Source organism: Sceloporus occidentalis, unplaced genomic scaffold, assembly GCF_023333645.1.
Source record: "Sceloporus occidentalis isolate IW3139 unplaced genomic scaffold, rSceOcc1.0.p SCAF_9, whole genome shotgun sequence".
Taxonomy (NCBI): domain Eukaryota; kingdom Metazoa; phylum Chordata; class Lepidosauria; order Squamata; family Phrynosomatidae; genus Sceloporus; species Sceloporus occidentalis.
The window spans coordinates 7,814,000-7,831,994 of NW_028316989.1; the positions used below are offsets into that span (position 1 = coordinate 7,814,000).

The following is a 17,995-nucleotide window of genomic DNA, read 5'->3' on the forward strand; positions in this document are numbered from 1 at the left end:
GTGCAAAATTCAGGGAATAGCAAAATTTGGCTTTGCACATTGGTTTAACAGCTGTAGATCAAGCCATATTATAGAAAGATTCACAAATCTCAAGTCCCTGAAGCATTCTTTCTAGACCATGTTTTGAGCTAATAGTTCTTTCTTTCAACTAAGTTTTTATTGGAATGTTTGTAACTGTGCTTTAACTGATTTTAACATTATAATTGTATTGGTTCTGATTTAAGTTTTAATGTTGTCAGCTACCTTAAGGGCTACTCCTTGGCAGAAGAGAGGGAATGAAAGAATGAATGAATGAATGAATGAGCAAGCAAGCTTGGAGGAATGTTATTAAGTTATGTTAAATAACTGCACAGACCTCCACAGCATAGTATTAGGCCATTTGTCAGTCAACTTTTCCCCCCCTTTCAGTAGATTCCTATGAAATGAATAGGTTCAGATGTTCCAGGAAAATGAGTCAATGCACATTGGGAAAGTAAACAGACACCATTTTAGCCATGAATGAAACTAAGCAGTAAACTGCAGGAGAAATAAGCAACTATGCCAATATTACACACTGATACTCAGGGCCAGAGCCAGGAAATATAAGTATTGCTACCATTACAGTTGTTAGAAGGTACCAGGGCCAAGTTGCATGACTAAATTAACATGATGGAAATTTGGTTTATGTGGCTGCATGCAGATACTGGCACACAGAGAAAAGTGGTTCTGTGATTGCTTCATCCAGACAGTATCACATGTCTGCACTGTGACAACCTACATTTATTGAACTACTATAAAGCGGTTTGCAAGAGAGTTGAAAGGAAACGTGTGCTGAATTTCAAGCTCCATATGTGCCAAAGCAATTGCACTGCCCTTTTATTTTGCATGAAACCTAAGTCATATCCATCCATTACCCATTCTCAGCAAGACAACTGGAGCATGTGGATTGGCTTCCTTTATGCAGCAATTTTATGCCAGAGTTCATATTTGCATAAACGTATCCAATGTCCAGGCCACAATATACACCTAACAAGGGATAGTCTTTAAAGTGTGTTACACTTCAAAACAACTTCTTAGATTTGCCAGACCAGGCCAGTCGCAAAAGCTCAGCCTACTCCATTCATCAAGTGTATCACCTATATAAGATGAATCACATGAAATTATTATATTAAGGTTAGCAAAGCATGCTCATTATATATGAGGGATGTTTCATTTTGGTTTTGTCGGGCCACACAAGGAAATTTCAGCCCTGGAAATTAGCTTCAGGGGATTTGAAATTCTCATCTCAAAAGACCAATTGATCATTATAAGTATGCAAGTTCTTTCCCCATTGAGAGGAAAATCTGAGCTGGAGAATCCATCTCACTGTGCTTACAGCCCCCTCGCCCCCTTTAAACATGGTTAACTTGGCCTGCAGGTAATGATGACTTTTGTTTAGCAAAACACCAAGCACAACTCATTGAAACCCAGCATAACAAGAAAAAAGAGTACCCTTTTTGCTCCATTGCAAACTCCCAAGCTCCTCCAAAACAGCTCTGGATGGATGACAAACCTTTCTGGAGTTAGTTTTCAAGACACAGAGAGCTGAGTTCCAGTCTGAATCAAGTAAAGAACATAACATCTATTTCTAACACTTTAAAAATATGCATCAATTTACAACCTGTCCCTGTTCAGGAATTGTTCCTTTCTGTCCAGCAATTTCTCCCTTTTCCCTTTCTCCTTTTTGAGGTGATTCATATCACTATTTCAAAGACATAGAGTTCCTTACCAGTCAGGGAAGTTAAGGTGGAAGAAGCACAGGGCGTGAAGTAATAACAAAACAGACTTCTGAAATTACAAGGCAGCACAACAGTTAAATTGGTTTGCAATCGTTATAAGGGTCTTTCTAAATGAGAAAGGATATCGGATTTGCTGAGAGCCTGATAGAATCTCTTTATCATTTCTCAACATCCTCCTCAGCCTTACAAGCCTTTGCTATCCTGATATGCCATTATTGCAAAATGGAGTTTCTACATTTAACATCATTAGCTGCCAAACTCCTATTAGAGAACTGGATGCTGTGAACCACAGGCTCCTTGTAGTAACTGTTCAACTTGTTCTTCTGTCTAATGTGGGAGCAAGACGCTTTGCAGGTACTTCCTCCCACAAAGCTGCAAAAATGATCTTAAAGCATGAGTAATACTGATGGAGGCACAAATATCCCAGTGCCACAATATTGAGCTCATTTAATCCAGTTTCTGAAGCAGTTTTTGACATTTTTTAGTCCACATGAAAATTTCTGTGCATTTTATATGACTTTTTCCAGACACATTTTCACACAGTTCTCCTGATACAGATATTGTTGTGTATATTTTGCCCTGTTATAATGCATTTTGCATTGCATGATTTGAATAAGGCATTGTTTACACTAATATACACATTTTGTTTGAACTTTCTTGGGAAATATACATTTTGTGCACCTTTTAAAATAGAAAAATGCTACCCAAAAATTTGAGAATGTTAAAACATAGCAGCCTACGACTTTGGTCCAAAAAGTGTGCATCATTCCTATATATATCTGTTTAAGGCTGTAAATAACTGCTAAATGTTACTGCTTCTGAGCTAAGACACTTAAGATTTCATTGTCTATGTGACATTAAAGCTGAAACCTTATACCCACATAGTTTGGAGTATGGTCTTTTAAATACAATGGGGCTTATACAGTGGGCCCTTGATCTCTGCTGGAGTTTGGTTCCAGGACCTCCCAAGTATACCAAAATCCAATGATATTTTTCCCTTACATAAAATGGAGAAAACAAAGTTCCCTTTTGGAATTTATATATTTTTGAATATTTTCAAGTTGTGGATCTTTGAATTCATGGATAAAGAATCTGTGGATACCAAGAGCCAACTGTACTTCTGAATAAATATACAGCATCAATCGTAGTAGTAGTAGTAGTAGTTCCCGTTGATATAGTTCCAGTAGCATTATATGGCTATAAGTGTAACAAAACAAAAAAGAACATTCGCAACCAAACACCAAAGGTAGCTGTTATGGGGTTTAGAGTTACCATAAGTTGCCATAAGCTGGAAATGACTTGGAGGCAAACAACCACAACACGTTCGTCAATTTGAAAGTTTCTAACATTCACTACTACCAGGCTGTTCATTCCAAATCTGGCTTAAAGGTCATGAATCATTTGAAGGCAGAGACTTGAAGTTGACTTATTTCCACCAAAGTAAAACATAAAATAAAGCTGGATGATGTGTCTCCTATTTGGCTCCTCCATCTTATGTTTTCATACCACAGCTAAGGTGTCTTGAATAGATAACACCTTCAATATCAATATCAATAGAAGCTCATCTCTCTCTTACCTGTACTTTCATCTGTGCTCTCTTCTGAGACATGCTCATTTTGGTGGACCCACTCCCCATTGCACTTGAAGAAGATTTGCATTGCAGGTGCAGCTCTGCAGCGCAACACTATGGGGTTGCTTTTGATGATGTATGCGTCATCCGGCTCCTGAATAAAATGGGGCAGTGTCCCAGGAGCAGACGGGATAGATTCCGGAAGGGTTTCACTATTGTCATTTCCTGTAAATGCAAAGGAAAGAAAATGTAACATAATATCAGGGGTTTCCTACAAATCCCAATATGAAATATTTTCCATTTCAAATAGGATGCTTGTATCTAAGGGTCAATGGGTTGTTTTGTATTATTTTAGAAAGAACGGGGAACTTTTTTCAGTCCAAGAGATAAATGAGATTTAAGTGAACCTCTTAGGGATTACACTCCAGTGATGCATAGAGCGAAAGGCAACATAATATGTATTAATTTAATTCATATACATCCTGCCTTTTAGCCTATACTGGGATTCAAGGCAGATTACAAAATATTAATACTAATACAAGAAAAAACTAACACAAGAACATCAGTAACACACACACACACACACACACACACACACAACTGTTAACTTTAAAACATTAAAATGGACTATTTAAACATCTAAGAGCCAGTATCTACACAACAGTAGATGATGCACATACCAGCTAAATCAAGGTACATGATTTTTTAAAAAATAGTATTAAAAAGGCTAAAAAAACAATTAAATAAGATGCCATCCAAAAACAACATTTAAAAATACAAATATTTCAAACTGAAAGAAGAACAATTTAAAATGAATGTGGCACATGCACCCCATAAAAGACATTTCCACATTGCCACACAGTCACCAAATGCTTGTTCTAATAAGACTAATAGAACAATCTGTGCCTGGCTGGTAAAAGAAGAACAAGGAAAGGGGAGTCTGTTTTGTTGTGGTGCCCTGGGAGCAGCTTGCATCAAGGCTCTGTTTCATGTGCCCCTGTGGTTTGAAAGTGATGGGAACAAGAAAAGGCTTTCCTTAACCTTTTCTGTCAGAGATCTCTGGTGCCCCAAGAAGGTACAGATCCCTGAATTCCATAGGATGAAGCCATGACAGTTAAAATGGTGTCAAACTGCATTCATTCTGCAGTATAACACCAGCCAGTCTTCATTTTACCAGGTTTTGTGTCAATATTGATTCTAGAAAGCATTCAGATGTGAAACATGGACAGAGCCTGAATTCTGCTGGTGAACCTTTTTGAATCCTTTGGAATCATCGTTTCTTTCATGGTGAATCAAGGGCCATTCTACTTGTAAGGAAAGGAGGAATATGAATGACCATAGTGCTATCAAATGGCTGCTTATAGCCATTTTAATTGAGTCGTATTCTATGGTACCAGAAAGAAGGCTGAAAAAATAATAATGCTGCTATCAGTTCCAGAAGGAGATAAAGGCTCTTCTGGTATGTTTATGCCTTGGCAGTTTAGTGAGGGTACTCATCGCTTAGAAAAGCTACAGCCATCCTGGGGGACCAATTTATGCAGCAAGATTAAAGACAACTGGTATGAATAGCAGGGGGGGAAATGATAGCCAAGGGGGTGGAACTCACAGGGAAGCAAAGTCAGTATGAAAGGGGGGAAAAATACTGAATTATCATTTTACGAATAAAACAGGCATGAGAGATGTAAAATATTCAGTGGAATGGAAATCATGGATATCTAGACATCATCACTGCATTTCTTAAAGCTTTGGCTGATTGCCCCATTTTGCAGAATTGACAGTGCCATCATTGTTATGGAGGGAGTATAAGGATCACACTCGTCTAACTTTTTACAGATGCAAATGCGCACACACACATCTGTGCATAAACACCAATAGGCACAGAGGGCAGAAGCGTGGAGAGTACAGTATGTTGGAAAGCACAGCATCAGCGACGGCGACTTGGTAGAAAAAGAGCCCAGCTTGCAAATGTGCCATAAACAGAAAACAGAAACCAACAACCTGTATCTAAAGTGAGCCAAGACAAAGATAATTCCTGACCATTATCATTACACAATCATGCATGTAGACACCATTTCTGCAAAACATTTTGAAGCTTACAGATGGGAACAGGGAGCCAGATAGTTGAACAGCCCAACTCAATTTGCGCACTCATGGTAAACACAGAAAATATCATGTAGAAGCCACTACTCTAGTTAAATAATGTACAGAACATTCTCAAATAACAATAAGGATTGAGGAACTCCAAATTCAACCTCATTCAGGAAATTAATGAATTTCCATTCCATTCCTAGAGGAAGGGAACTGTGCATTTCTAGAGAAAGCAATCTTCTGCTTTCTCATAAGGGACCTGGAATGGCATGCCCAACTGTCAGAGGAAGAAGAAGGGCAGGAGAGGAGGAAGGTCTGCCAGGCTAAAAAGCCAAGCACAGTAATTCCCATATTTATTGACCTGAATGATGTAATAATAATAATAATAATAATAATAATAATAATAATAATAATTTTTATTTCTATCTTCCCGCTTCTCCCAATGGATTGAAGTGGGATGTAAGCCTACAGGACCTTAGAAGTTGTAGAGAATCCATCACTTCATTCCATCAGTCCCACTCCAGGTGGAATTTTCAAATGTATTTGTGGCAGAAATGGAAAGGACACATCTTTTTTAAAATGTAATACCGAACAAAAATATAATTGTAGATTTTAAAGTGTTCAGCCATTTTTATAAAGAAGAATCACAGAATCATACAACTGTAGATTTGGAAGGGGCCTAAAGCTAGTCCAGCTTTCTGCCAGTGCAGGAATTTACAAACGTAGGAATCCATGCTATTTAGCTTCCAATTCAAAACCTCAAATTAAAGAAAACCCACTATATTGAGGCTTTTTGTTACACTGTTGGAACAGCTCTTACAATCAGGAGCAAGAAAGTTTTGCTAATGCAAATTTGTCCAGTGCAAACCATATGCTCTAAGGAAGGCATATTTTAAAATCAGATTTCTTTTAAAGTTAAATTGAAAATACTTTCATGGAAATAAGCAGCATTAACCATGTTAAGACAAGGCGCTAGATATGCCATTAGCACGGTGTTCCATTTTAAATTTTCCCAATTTTATGGACTGTGATTTGGCAGTTTTTTACCATTTTTATAGCCCCATAAAACCAAACAGCACATTATTGTTGAAAATATGCCTTAGAAAATACCTAGGAGAAGGAAAGAAAAAGGAGCATTGGCCATAACAAAACAAATATCCTGTTCTTCTTGAGATAGTATTTTGAGCAAAAAGAAAAAACCCAGCAAGGTAAACACATCATTTGATCCAAAATGTAAACATGAATCCAGATCCTGTCAATCAATTCAACCCCATTCTCTGCCTTGGATAAATATAAGTGAATGGGACGGGGGTCATGGTGACAGTGAAATTCATAGGCATATCAATAGAATAGCTGGAGATGGTTCAGTGAGCATTCAGCCATTTTAAGCATCAAGTGCAAAGCACTCATGTGGGAGAAGTTCAGCTTGGCCCCAAAGGAAGCACTCAATTTGTAAAAGACCAGAAATACAGCTTGCTCCACCAAACTGCACACACATCCCAATAATCCTTTGTCTTCCTCTGCCCTTTACACTGAATTCTCCAGTGGCCGCTGTAAAAAGGGGGGGAAATGTAGGTGAAGACTAGAAGGTTGGCTTGGTCAAGCACCTGCTGGGCTGTACAGCCTTTTGGACAGACTTATTTCTTTACCTGCTGCCTTTTCACCTGATCTTTCAGGGCAGAAAAAAAATCAATGCATCAGCAGTGAGGAAGCTACTGGGAATACAAGAGAAGGAACCAGCAGCCTCTTTGTTTTTCCATAGCAAGAAAAAGGTGGGTAGAGAACATTACAGAGGCTCCGCATAGATGAACAAGGCCAATGGATCAGTGTTCACTTTTGCTATTTTTGCTTAGATCCCGCAATCTGCTTCAAATGTAAAAGGCAATCCATTTCTGTAAGGAACATCAGCTCTTCCATTTAGAAGGCTGCCTAAACCCATTGGGATGGGCCACAGCTTGAGTCTAGGATCTGGTCCTTCTGAATTTAGCAAGAAAAGCACAAGACAGCAACCTCGATCCTTCCAGCGCTTCCTATCTTCCTTTGCTTTGGCTATGCACCTTGAGTTAGATTGTTTGAACAGATGACAGCATCACAAAGATGCCAAAAAACAAAAGAAAACTGAGACACGCTAGGATGCTTTTGCTATATGCAAGAAAAGTGTATTACCAGAGAAAAGCACATTTGTTATTCAGATGGAAATGTGCAACCAGATGGGCCTTGTCTACACACTCTTAATCAAGGAGACTTGACCCCCTTCCACTTTTTTTCCATGAGGATTTCTTCTAAAAATTACTTAAGATGTTGATGAGAGCTGGAGATTTGATGTCCGCACAAATCTCTAAATACCTTTGTACCTTTAATACATGGATTTGCTAAAGCCTACAGGGACATGGTATTTAGCAAAGACTGACAATAAAGGAAACTGCAAGAATGGTCAGCAATACAACATGCATGCTGAATTATTTCACAGCTTATAAAGAGAACAAAGAACTACTCTGTATATGTGTGTGTGTGTCCATGTACACACATGCGCAGGGAGAAAGATTCACTTATGATTTATTTTCTAGTCTAAAATGAAAGTTGGGTTTCACATGACTCCACCATGTGTCCATATCCCTGTTAGGTTATCTTTCATGATTCTTGAGTTTTCAAGGTACTAAAGATGTAATAGAGGCAATACTGCACTCATACTAGTCCAGTCCTGATACTTTGGGGGGATACAGATGGACTGCTCCATGCCACCTGTCTTTACCCCTTGTCGGCTGCATGCCAACTGTGCCACACGGCTCCAATGCACTCCCTAACAAGAAGCCGCCCAGAGCGGCTTCTTTTCAGGACTGCCATAATGGCGCTCCCACCCTTGATGCCACCGCTTTCAGCGAGTGCTGTTTGGATGTGCAGACACCCATGCATGCCCTGTGTGGACGAGACTACAGTAAGATGGCACACGGGTGCTGCTATTAGGGCTGGGCGCATATAGACGCCCAGCTCTACGTCCATAAACCGGACCCAGTACAGTGCTTTTGTCCATCTGTATTGGGCCTTTGTTATCAGACTGGGCAGCCCTCCCCCCCCCCCCCCCCCGTTAAGGAACATATTCCTAGCAGAGAGTGAGGATCAAACCAGCAGTGTATGCAACTAGAACAAAAACTAGGCAGGATAATTTCCTCTCCTTTTATTCTGGCACCCACCTCTCTCTCTCTCTCTCTCTTTCAAGCTTTTGGGCCCTTTCACAGCTCCAAATAATAGCACTATGATTCTGCATCCTATGGAATCCTGGGGTTTGTAGTTTGGGGAGCTACTAGAGCTCTCTGGCTGAAAATACAAAATGCCTTCCAAAACAGTAAATCCAAGGATTCCAGTTGATATAGCAGTTAATTTACAGCGCTTTATAAATAAAGGTTAATAATAATAATAATAATAATAATAATAATAATAATAATAATTCATAGTGCTAGCACAGAGAACTATGAAATGGCACCTGGTATCTCCATCTCCTCCACACCCAGTGGGCTGCCAGGAGATGTACAGACTGCTTTAGACAGCGGGTTGAGCTGACCATGTGCAAAGTACCTTTAAAGGTAGGCCAACAGCCAACAGAAATTAGGCTAAAACCTGCACTAGAACTGCTGGCTGTTCAATGCAGAACTGCCTGATTGTGAGGAGGCTCTCTTACTTATCTAGACGATGGTATGTAAACAGTATTGGAAGAATCAAGGAGGAAATACAGTGTGCCTGCGTCATATGTGGTCGTGCCTTACGCAGCTTCCAGCATATGCTGGAAGCCGCATCGGAAGACGTGGTGCCGTGCCCTGGAAAGAGTAATGGGTAAAGTTAAAATAGTCCAATCCATTCTATTCCTCATCACCATGTATGGATGTGAGAGCTGGACAGTGAAGAAAACGGATAAAGAGAAAATCAGCTCATTTGAGATGTGGTGCTAGAGAAGAGTGCTGAGAATACCATGGACAGTCAAAGGACAAACAAACAGATGAAGTATGAACACTTTCTGGAAGTCAAGATGATGAAATTGAGGCTGTTGTACTTTGGCCAAATCATGAGAAGGCATGACTCATTAGAAAAGACAATAATGCTTGAAAAGTCAGAAGGCAGTATAAAGAGAGGAAGACTGCACCCTGGATGGCTAGACTCAATGAAGGAGGCCACAGGCCTGAATCTATAAGACATAAGCAAAGCAGCGGAGGACAAGGTGTCTTGAAGATGTATGGGTGGTCATGAGTCGAGGTCAACTTCAGAGCAGCTAACAATAACAACATGACTACAAATGTCCCCTCCAAACACCATAAAAGCCAGGCAACTGAAGGAGTACCATGGTGCTGGCAAGCAGGATGCTGACGGATGTTACATGGGTTTGGATTGTGGAAAAGATCATAGCTATGCCTTCTCTCCCCCTCTTTTGTCAGAGACAAAAATAAAACAACACAACACAACACACACACAAAGGTATCTCAGTTATAGGGCTTTGGTGAAAGGGCTTCCTCCACACACAAGGAAATGGGCAACAGATTGAAATGCACAGACAAAATAAATAAAAGGTGGTTTAGTTTATCCACAAGAGATTGAACAGGGGCCAAATTGTTCTGACATGCTCCAAAGGCAGGGTAAGCCATTCTGGACATACTGTGTTCTTTTCCTTTTAGATTTCTGTAGAGATATTGCTCGTGTTTCATTTCAGTGGAACTTGCAATCATAATTGGGTTGCCAAGATAATATCCGTACAAGTGTGATATGGTAAGACAATGTCAAAAAGAAAATAAAAAAAGAGATGTCTGTGCCGTTGAAACAGAGATGACTTTCTGATATCTGGTTGTAGCAAATAATGTCATAGTGAGTGTGGGAAGACAACTGTTCAATGTCAAGGCATTAAAGGGGGGGGCAATGTTAACACATCTCTCTGTGTGACAGTGAGATGCACAGACAACATCTCAACAGTGTCAAGGGGATGCTGATGTGAGCAGCATTGCAAATTTCAAATCAAAGCATGCCATTGGAATCTACAAGTCCTGCCTCATTTTATAAGCTGCAAGGATGTGTTAAACCTTTTTAGCACCTCACATCGATAGAGGAATTCTAGAATACCATTTCATGCTTCTTAATGCACCATGATCTCTAGAGAGCCACTATCTGATTACATTTCCTTTGGATAACAGAGCACTGGAGACCTGGGCCTCTTTGTAACATTTGTTTTATTTAAAATTATGGAAGGAAGGCTGCCATGTACTGGCTAACTTTAGCTCAGAGATGCAAGCTTCAGTAAAACAGAAAGCTTTACTCAAGAAACCAAAGTTGTTGTACAGAGCATAGTGATATTGTCAGGACCGAGGCACTTTTGGTTACAATATATATTAAAAGTATGGGATACAGTGGCTTAGTGGTTTTAAGATGCCAATTCTGATGATCAGAAGATTGGAAGGTTGGTAGTTCGAGGCCCAAGTGCTGCATGATGAGGTGAAGCCCATCACTAGTCCCTGCTTCTGCCAACCTAGCAGTTCAAAAGCATGCAAATGCAAGTATATAAATAGGTACCACTTCTGGGGAAGGTAACAGCATTCAGTGCAGTTATGCTGGCCACATGATCACTCCATAGTTAAAATTCAAAAGTGTGCCTAATTAAAAGTGTCTTCATCTGCCAGTAGAAAGGCAGAAGGAAGGGGACTGACTATATCTCCCATGGAAGGGACTTCCACAGCCTGGAAGCAGCTGTAAAGAAGGTTCTGAGTCCTCACCAACCATGTCTGTGAGATGATGGGACTGTGAGGAAGCCCTCCACTGCAGATCTTAATATGTGCCCTGTCTTATATAAGGAGATGTGGTCTTTCAAATAGCTTGGACCCAAGCCATGCCGGACTTCAAAGATCAAAACCAGCACTGTCAATACTGCCCAGTAATGGACCGGCAGCCAGTGCAGCTGTTTCACAAAGAATCGCATGATAGCAATAGCAAGTACATTTCTATATCGCTTATCGGTGCACTTAAGCACTCCCTAAGTGGTTTACGATGTGTAATACAATACAATCCCTGTATGCAGTAAAGGTCAACAGTCTGGATGAGCATTTTGGACCTACTGAAGTTTCCAAACAGTTTCCAAATGCAGCCCACATAGAACAGCTACAATAATTCATGCGGGTTATAATCAAGGTTATAGCCAACACAACATTAAACTGGAAATACTGGGTTTGATGAAGTAGAGGGATGTAACAAATGGGGTAAAATACTGTTGTTTATTCTGACTACAAATCAGTTTCATCTTGAATTCTAAGCAAAAAGGACCACAATAATGTTTACATTAGTGAAAAATACATTGAAATTGGTATATTGGTGAAAATAGCATTAAAATGTATCAAAGAAAGATAATGGCTTGCAAAAACTGTGGATGGGTAAAGCTGGGCATAAAAATACACGCACTCAGAGAAATGTGGACATAAATAATGTACATACAGGTATCCACATACACTTTAAAATAAATTCAACCTTTGGGATGAACTGAACTGTGTGGTACTGAATTGTACTGAAAAGTTCTCAGACTGTTGGAAGAATTAAAGTTAAGACTAGAAATATAAGAAAAAACGGAAAGAAACCAAAACCGACATGGGCTTCCATCCTTAGATAAAACACGGCCAAAGAACAAACAGAGACCACAGCTGAGATATGGAAGAAGCCAGGAAGCCTGTTGCGTGTGGGCTTTTTTCCCAACTGCTAAAAAGCCTTTGGTTGTGACTGCCTAAAAGCCAAATATCTGCACTGTAGTTTAAGAAAGGAACAATATGTGAGGATCAATACATTGTCTGTTCCTCGGCTTCTGTCTTTTCTATTTGACTGGAATGTTTTATGTTATTTTACTTTTATTTTCTCCAAGGAGTAATTGTCTTGAGAGTAGAATCTTGCGCTGATCTTATTCAAGACAACCTTCGTGCAAATCAAGCATTGTTGCAATGTGGAAGAAATTTTGTTACTACAAAACTATAGTCTGCAATCTTGCACTGCGACAAGAGATACCAAGGTACTGAGAGCTGGTAAAACAATTTCGCTTGGCTGCATCTTTCACACAGCAATGAACACCAGCGTGACTATCCAAACCCTGTCTTTCATCAAGCATTTTAAATTTTAAACCTTGCCAGGTGCATAGAATTAAAAGCCGAGGCGCAAGAGAAATTAGCTGTTTAGAGCATTTGCTTTTTTAATAGGGGAAAAATGCCATCCCACCTAATTAACTAACTAAAAACAAATATTTACGCTTTGAGGAGTGATTCGGGGGAGGGAACATGATGGTTCGATTTGTGAGTGCACACTTTTCTTTAAAACACTGCATTTCAAATGGAGATGCTTTCATCCACATTTTTCTCCATTGTTATAGTTAAAAGGAAAGATATTAAAAATAACAGAGGTTATTTACATCAGTGCCATGTTGATGTGGTGCCAGGAAGCAGAGATAGGTTACTTAACTTATTTCATACATTTGCAAAGACATTCACAACACGGCATGGGATTTAAGATGAACTGGGCAAGGTATGCTAGTGGTATCTTGGAGTAGGGTACTCCATGGAGCTGCTGAACATGGCAGAGCAGACATCAACCCAGCTATGGAAAAATGAAGATTTGGCTGCCTCCACTCACTGATACCATTGACAACATCATTTTCGTCGTCGTCATCGTCATCATCATCATCAATGTTCCTCACATAGGCTGCATCTGCACTGCAGAAATATTCCAGTTTGACACCACTTTGCCATGGCTCAATGCTATAGAATTCTGGGAACTGGCATTTAGCCTTCTCTGTCAGAGAGCTCTGGTGCCACAACAAACTATAAATCTCAGGATTCTATAGCATTAAGCCATGGCAATTAAAGTGATGTCAAACTGGATTATTTCTGCAGCGTGGATGCAGCCCCAGTGTGCTGGATTTTCTATTTGCTGCTTTTTTATATGGTTTATGTTAACAGGTTTGAACTCATTGAAAGTTTAAGTGCAATTTTAATTTTTGTGCATCACAAATTTTAGCTGTGCTTGTTTTAACTGTTGAAAGCCACCTTGAATTCTAAACTGGTGAAAAAAGGAAGGACATAAATAGGTAGATAAATAAATAGATGATGAACGAGGAGGAGGAAGATGTAAGCTTTCAAAATATAATAAATATCTCTTTAAACAGAGGCCGGATGGTTACCTCTCAGGGGTGCTTTGTAAGACAGTTTGATTGTTTTTGCTTAGAAACTGTTTAATACAATAAATAAATAACAACAACAATTTAAAAATATGAAGCAGATCCCTAGGGGATCAGAGCACATAGTGAATCCTAGTGGATCAGTGATCAGTCAAGTGCTTCTAGTCTTCCGGTGGTTTGGAACAGCAATAGCCCTTTTCTGTAGCTTCCAAACCACCACTATTCCAGGGCATATAAACTCTGAACCTTACACTTCCATATACCTATCACAGTGACTAAGAGCTGTGTGTGCGCTCGAGTAACCCAACCTTTGCTATCAGAGTTGCAGTTTCATCAGAGCCTCTCTTGCTTCCTAGGGACACTTGTAATGCATCTCTCTTAATCCCTCTCATCAGATAGATGGGCGACAGGTGGAAAATTGTTCTGCCACTAAAAGAAAACAAAATTCATTTCCCCTGGCAATTTTCTGCAAGGACACCCCCCCAATGAATGTGCAATAAGTTGTGGAAATAAATCTGAAATATCACACAGAGGCGGCACGTGCAAGATCACCAAGCATAAACCTATTCCGCAGCTTATCAGAACGTCAATGGCGGATGGTTGATTTCTGTTAATGTGTATTAAGGGAAGCTTTCTAGTATGAACCAGGGTTTTCCTCTGTAAAATGAGTAGCTATTGTGCTTCTAAACATCCCTTTCCTTTAAAATATACATTGTGCCTTCTAAACATCAGAGTATACATTTCCCTGATACCTTGCACAGTTGGCCCTACGTATCCACAGATTCTGTCCACAGATTCAAACATCCACTGGTTGAACATATTAAAATATGAGAAGATGGAGCAGATGGGACTTCAGTGTAATGACTGAAGAATGACTGCGGAAGGTTAGTTTCACAGGAAGGCAATCAGGAGAACCTAAGAACTTAAATGTATCCATGGATATGGCTGCCATCCCTGGAGAAGAAAGGAAGGACAAAAATAATGGAGTTGCCACTGCGTTTTATTATTTCTAAACTATTAAATGTCTTATAAAAAATGGTCTATGGAGTCTTCTCTCTCTAAAGTATCCAAGCAAAGAGGAGTCAGCAAAACAGCTCTGGTTAATGTTATTGCCATGTACTGGAAGAAAGAGGGCTTGCTAGCTCTGCCATTTTTACTTTGTTTATGCAAAAATTCACACTTTTTGCATAAAATGAGAATGTCTTTTACATACAGAAGATTTTCTAGGACCAATAGCTTGGATGGATCTTCTCCATGCACAGAAGAGGACCTGCTTTTCAGGTCTGTTGCTCTTCATGTGAGTAAAATGATGGCAGAAGGGGAAGTTTTAGCATACTCCTTTCCTACTGTGTTCACTTAACATTAACTGCTTCTTCAGGTTCCAACAAATGGTTTAGGTACATTTGGTTAAAAATTGAAGCCAAAAGTTGCAAAGGTTTTTTACTTGCAGGTCATACTAGAGGAGAGGGGAAACCCTTCTATGTATTGTTCACCCCATTACTTCCCAAGAAACTACTATTAAATCATGGATCCATGTACAGTGTGATTCAGTCCTAGCCAAACTCTGAAATTCCCTTGCCAGAGAGCATTTTGGATAACCAGGTGTCTTCATTGTTTTAACAACTGTATTTTTGTAGATGGTAGAAAAACCACACATTGCCTGCACTGTGTTTCTACCGCACATTTAAATATCTCACTGATGTTTTCTGTTGTACTCCCTTCAGCAGTTTCATGTGAAATTTACACTTTGGGGAAATTAAGAGAACCATTTTGCATAAACCCAATTTATAATAGTTGCATCAGGACAGAGAGTTTATCTCCACCAATGAGGATTAATATGATCTTTAGAAAACACTAGTGGCCTTCCCTTGCCAGGCGAGATGAATGTGTTATCCTATTGTAATCCCTTATGTATTCTAAATCTGTGTCTTACTTATGCATATTTATAAAAATGATATATTGCATTTATTAAATATTAAATGGATTACAAACTTGAAGAATCCTTCATGCATTTATTTAACATCTTGGTAATTTTTTTTTAAAAAGCGTACATCGTATATATAAATCTCTTTTTTCTTTAAATTCACAAAAGGTTTCCTCTGCCAGCATTCTAAACAAGCAAAGCTGTAACAAGGAAAAAAAAGGCTTCTAGCATCCAGTGTGCAAAGAATACAAAAGTACAGTGCATGGGCAGAAGCAGGGAGCGAGATTTGACTCCAAAAGCATTATAGGGCAATATGGCTAGGCAATGATGCATATTGATTATTCTCTGGATAGTCTGAGGTCTCTTCTATTTAAAGAACTGGACTTTTGTAACTGTGGGAAGCTCAAACAAACCAGCAACCTTCTGATTTTATGACAGTTTGTAACAAAGGAGCTTAGCGCATGGGGAATGCAAATGGAGCAGAATGGAAGGGAGCGGATGAGGGAAATCACACATATTACCACATGAGAGAATGCCACTGATGCCGCCGGAAGTCCCCAATCCATTCCCCAACTGTTTCACAGCAGTCGATTTTCAAGAGTGATTCTGAACAGTTCTTGAAAATGGCTGCTGTGAGATGGATGGGGAGTGGATTGGGGACTTCCAGCGGCATCGGTGGCATTTTCCCATGCAGTAATATGCGTGATTTCTCCATTCCCTTTCCACTCCCTTCTGCCCCACTCCATTTGCGTTCCCCATGCCCCGTGCGATAAGCTCCCAAGACGAATGTCAAAGGATTAACCTGCAGCATGGAAATGTCCAAATAAAATGTCCAAATAAGTCCACACCAAGAACACAGATGAGAGTGGTATGATGGCACTCCCATCCAGGTTGGTGCCACAGTTCCAACCTTTGGGCTCCGGTCATTCACTTTGCTCTTTGACTCTAAGGATTCCTCCCTAAATGTAGTAATTGGGCCTCAAGGTGACTGTTATCCTAAACAAGTGGATGTGTTGGTTGTTCGGTTGAGTCTCATAAAGTGTGACCAGTCTTCCTTATTAAGTAGTAAAATGAAACATTCAGACAAGTGGTACAGTGGCCATAATGGCATCTGGAAGTCATGTCACATCACTTTGGATATGCCAACATGGGGTGGGAAAATGGCCCAATTCCTCTGTGTAGTTGCCGACCCCAATTTAGTTGCAGGTTAAATGATATGTGGAAGTTCCTTCTGTGAAGGAATGGCCAAACACTGGAACTAACAATGCTGACACACATCTTTCTAGATCCCAGTATCTCCTTTCTAGATTCCGCTGCAGTGTTGTGATCTCTCTTCCTCACACAAAGTAAAGTATTGCTATTTTCTCCTTGAAAATGTAAGTTCATATTAATGTTTAAATCGGTGCCTCCCCCACCATTTAAAAGACCCCACTAAATGTCTACAAATACATTTGCATAATCACACTGTTGCAAACACATTTCATTAAGAAGAGCACAGTTATCTGATGTTTACTCAGTTTCAAATTGATATTTTCCTCCCAGACAATCCAATTACAGTGTCAGCTTTTCTTTAAAAAAAAAAAAAACCCTCATTTCTTATATTTCTTTTTCCTTCTATACATCTTACGGCCAAAGTACATGTGACATAAAACACATGGATTGCTATTCTGCATATCTTTGCTTAAACTATAAATGGCAGCTATGAGGGTAACTGAACCGCAGGATCAGCCCAGGATATTTTGCTGCCTGAGGCTCTCTCTCTATATATATATATATGTAGTCTCCCAACGTGGAACACAAAGTGGCTAACAATTCGAGTTAAAGCCAGACACAGTGGAAACTACATCCAGAAAAATGTTAAAATAATTAAACAGTCACATCAAACCATTAATTTAAAAGGTTTTTTTAATGATAAGTGTAGACATACAAATCCAACACAGATTAAAAGACCACTCAAAGGCCTGGATAAGCAGAAAACTCAACCAAATGACACTCCTTTCTATTTCAAATGCAAAAATCAATGAGACCTGATTTCAAAAACATCACTTTAACAACATCCTTTGCTAGGCTTTAAAAATCTTTGAAAAGATCACATTTTACCAAATTTCCACTTCAACCACATGAAACTATGTATATGTAAATGCATTTGGGCTGTGCATTTTTGTTGTGTGCATCCAAGTAATTTTTGACTTATGGAGACCCAAAGGCCAAAGTTATTATAGGGTTTTCTAGACAAGTTTCTTCAGAGGGGATTTATCATTGTCATCCTCTGTGGCTGAGAGTGCCTGACTTGCCCAAGGTCACTCAATGGGTTTCCATGGCTAAGCTGGGATTCGAACTCTGCTCTCCAGTTCATTAACTGTAATTCCTGTATATTATTAATGAGTAACACTAGAACAACAAAAAACATTACTAAGGCTTCTGTATGGTGTGGTCTAGGAGGTCATCAATGGGGAGTGACACCATGACTTACCAGA

General features: G+C 39.6%; 1 protein-coding gene across 2 annotated transcripts in view; it reads right to left on the reverse strand.

Annotated features, from left to right (window-relative positions):
- UNC5D (unc-5 netrin receptor D) overlaps positions 1 to 17,995 on the reverse strand; it is a 261,428-nt gene that overhangs the window by 131,626 nt on the left and 111,807 nt on the right. For both annotated transcript variants that reach the window (XM_089537360.1, XM_089537359.1), the window contains exon 2: positions 3,334 to 3,552. In XM_089537360.1, coding sequence (XP_089393486.1) covers positions 3,334 to 3,552 — 219 coding nt within the window. The remainder of the gene's footprint in view (positions 1 to 3,333; positions 3,553 to 17,995) is intronic.